The sequence below is a fragment of the Camelina sativa genome, chromosome 2 (genome assembly GCF_000633955.1).
Source record: "Camelina sativa cultivar DH55 chromosome 2, Cs, whole genome shotgun sequence".
NCBI classification, from domain to species: domain Eukaryota; kingdom Viridiplantae; phylum Streptophyta; class Magnoliopsida; order Brassicales; family Brassicaceae; genus Camelina; species Camelina sativa.
This window is the reverse complement of record NC_025686.1, coordinates 8,698,468-8,701,655: the sequence shown is the minus strand read 5'-3', so window position 1 is coordinate 8,701,655 and position 3,188 is coordinate 8,698,468. Positions and strand designations below refer to the sequence as shown.

At 41.3% G+C, this 3,188-nt stretch overlaps 1 protein-coding gene across 1 annotated transcript; it reads right to left on the bottom strand.

Moving 5' to 3' along the window:
- LOC104720389 lies at positions 1–3,182 on the bottom strand. Its single transcript, XM_010438300.1, has 5 exons — positions 2,372–3,182; positions 1,510–2,249; positions 1,346–1,423; positions 544–1,260; positions 1–451 (listed from the first exon to the last, which is right to left on the bottom strand). Exons 1-5 carry the CDS (start codon positions 2,475–2,477, stop codon positions 404–406), a joined length of 1,689 nt encoding a protein of 562 aa, XP_010436602.1. The 5' UTR covers positions 2,478–3,182; the 3' UTR covers positions 1–403.

Sequence of the window (3,188 nt, the reverse complement as noted above, 5' to 3'; positions counted from 1 at the left end):
TAAGGCTAAAAGATGAATTCCATAAATAGGTAAGAAAATAAATTCTTTAAATTTTCTATTTTAAACCCCCATTGGCAATTTCCTCTTTCCCTCACCATGAATGATCATCAAACATTTGAAAACCTAAAAGAAGATGCCAAAGACAAAACCCTCTTATCTTCAGACCAAAGATGTACAAAATAAGTCGGTTTTTTTTTTTTTTCCCCTTTTTTGTTGCACCTCTGAAGAAGCAGAAACAACATGCAACTAAAGCCTTCCCACCTTCTTGCCAGCGCCGAAGTAACCAAAATAAAAAGACCCCAAGAAAATAAAGAAAGGAAAAGAGAGAGAAAAACTATCTTCCATTTGGACACCAGAACAAAATCGGATCAAGAGTCTCTGGAGCTATGTCCTCGGTTGCTTCTTATACGATAGGCAGCTTCTGCACCAGTGATGGATTCAACTTCTTGCACTGTTTTCAAAGATGCATATAAGTAAAACTGAGTTAAAGATAATGAGAGATTTTAAAAAGCAACCACGGAAGAAAGTTGTTGTGTCATGTACCTGTTCACGGAAGTCTCTGATCTCCTCATCTCTGATCTCCTCTGCGCTATCGTTTTCATTCCACCCAAGGGATCTAAGGAACGCAGCCTCTTTTGGATCTGGACGTACTGCCAATTCAAATCTACAAATCCTTTCTGCAACATCAGTAACTTTCTCGACTCTATCCTTGATGTCATTTCTTTCTGCAGCCAGTGCACTTGGAGGGTCACTAGCTACAAGCTCCTTCGAGCTGTTTGCCTTTTCCTCAATTGAAGAAAAGATGCACGTGCTAGTTTTTGATGGATCAGTTGAGATGTTTGTAGATGTATTCTGCTTCAAAGCACTGTAAAATGCATGCCTGCTCTGAGTTTGAGCCAAGGAAAGTTTCTTTTCAGCGATTTTTCCAGCTATCACGTTTACAGAAGCTCCCCTGAGCTCCCTTGGACAATTGGTACTCCTAGCAGAAGCAGTAAATTGTCCGGATGGAGCAGTGTTCAGCTGGCTAGCAGCAGCTCCGCTGTTGGGTGGTGAACCACCAGCACCTACCCCATTTTCCCTAGCAGGCTTGAGAATCACCAGTTTCTTAGTCGCCTCAGACTTGGTCTGACTACCAGGATTAGACTGAAGATTACCGAGCATCACAGAGGACTGCTGGTGGGCATTTCTTGAAGAAACAAGACCTGCTTCACCACTTCTAAACATTGGTTTGTTCTTGGATTTATCCGAAGAGTTATGAACCTGAGATATCAACCAACATATACTGAATGTAGCCCAAGGTAACTAAAGGTAAATAAGACCAACTACGGAAAAAAAAAAACCTTACCGAGCCCTTTGGTGCTGAAGGTACAACCGGTATCAACTGCCTCGATTGCCTAATAGCTCGGTCCTCGAGTGTTTGTGCCTTTACAGATCCCATATACAAAAAATTTATTAGAAAAAAACAGAAAAGGTAGTGTACTATAAGCAACACAAAGATGCAAATCATACCTGGGGTGGTGTACCAGTTCTTCCTGGAGCCTGCACCAATGCTTCAGCCATGTTACGACTAGTTGATCCCGTTAAGTTAGCCGAACTACCAACATTATCATGGGAGGCAGTACCACTACTCTTCTCAATAACATTGGGAACCTCTGCCAGAGCCGATGTCCAACCTTCCCCAATAATCAAGGCTGGATTACCAACAGGCAAGCTCTGAACAGTAGGACTTAGAACAGGAGATGAGACTCTTGCGACGTCTGGGCCTCCATTTCTCTCTTCAGCTCTAAGCAAAGGAAAATCCTTATCGAAGCCGGTACTTTTGGAGCTCTTTGCAGGGCTAGTTCCAGGATGTATACCATGTCCGTTGTAAAGATTAATGTTTCCACCATTTTTATATCCTACTGTTAATCCTTGAGCAAGGTGGTTGCCCTGTTTCCTTGTTGTCATTGAATGTGATCGTCTCAGAGGCTCCTGCCCCCTACCAATCAAGTAGTTTCCAAAAGGCATAGAAGTGTCATGGTCCCATGGATCCATGTAGCTCGACCTATCTTTCTCTCTGGTTCGATCTTTATCTCTGTTGGTCCTACTGAAGTTGAAACTACTATATGCATGCTTTGTAGACCCATTACTAGATCCCCTCCTTGTATTGGTGGAAGAAGACCGATCGAGAAAAGGAGACCGAACTGAATCAACATCACTCCTGCTCCTAGAATTCCTATTCTTGCCATTACGTAATAACGAAGAAGAATCTACACCAAAATGAAAATAGAGTCACAATGCTATTCAGATGAATCAAACAGTTGTATTAAAATCAATATAAAGGCAATGAAAAAGATATAATAATCACGAAATCCAACAAACTAAAGCATACCTGGCTGAGAATTAGACGATTGAAGGTGATTTGAACTGCCAACACCAGAACCATGTCCTGAACTTCTCAACCATTCAGGTACTAAAGAGGGTTCGCGTTTGTCCATTAGGAAAGCTATACTTCATCAGACAAAAGAAAGATTATTCAATTCTCTAGCCTCTTTCACTCTCAAGACAACCTCAAGCCTAATCAACTACCACACCACAGAAGGGCAGGGAAGAAAAATCCAATTTCAAAGCTGAATCTTTCAAGAAGCACAAGAAAACTCAAATTCAATAACGAGAAAACCCTCTACACATCCATCTCTCCAACAGATGGCTTAGAGATACTCCAAACCAAACCTAGAAGATCAACATCATCATCATCATCATCATCATCATCCAAAGCCACCAATAAGGTACTAGCCTGAATTCACAGTGATGGCACTAACCAGAAACCCTAGCCACCTACGCAATAAAACCTATCACTAGCGATATCAATCAAACCTAAGCCCTAGAATTGAACACAACAAAGGCAAAATTCGTTCAACGCATCACCAGAATTTTTTCCCCAGAACAAGAAAAATCGAAAAAACGGGTTCAACGAAAGAGGGAAACCCAAACCCAAACCCAAACAGAGTTTTACAGATTCAATCGCTTAAACGAAACAATGGCTTCTTCCCCAAGAAGGGAAGAAAAAAAACCAAAAGAAAAAAGAACTCTTAAAACAAACCCAAACGAAGAAGAAACGATGGAAAGAGAAGCGAGTGGTGGAAACAATTAGGGTTTGTGATAAGAGAAAAATCAAAGAGAAATTAGGGTTTTTGCGATGGTGCGAG

Coding starts and splice junctions, on each gene's coding strand:
- LOC104720389 (XM_010438300.1), bottom strand. CDS start 2,477: ATGGACAAACGCGAACCCTCTTTAGTACCTGAATGGTTGAGAAGTTCA. Junction 2,250..2,371: donor ATCGTCTAATTCTCAGCCAG/GTATGCTTTAGT, acceptor ATTTTGGTGTAG/ATTCTTCTTCGTTATTACGT. Junction 1,424..1,509: donor GAACTGGTACACCACCCCAG/GTATGATTTGCA, acceptor GGATCTGTAAAG/GCACAAACACTCGAGGACCG.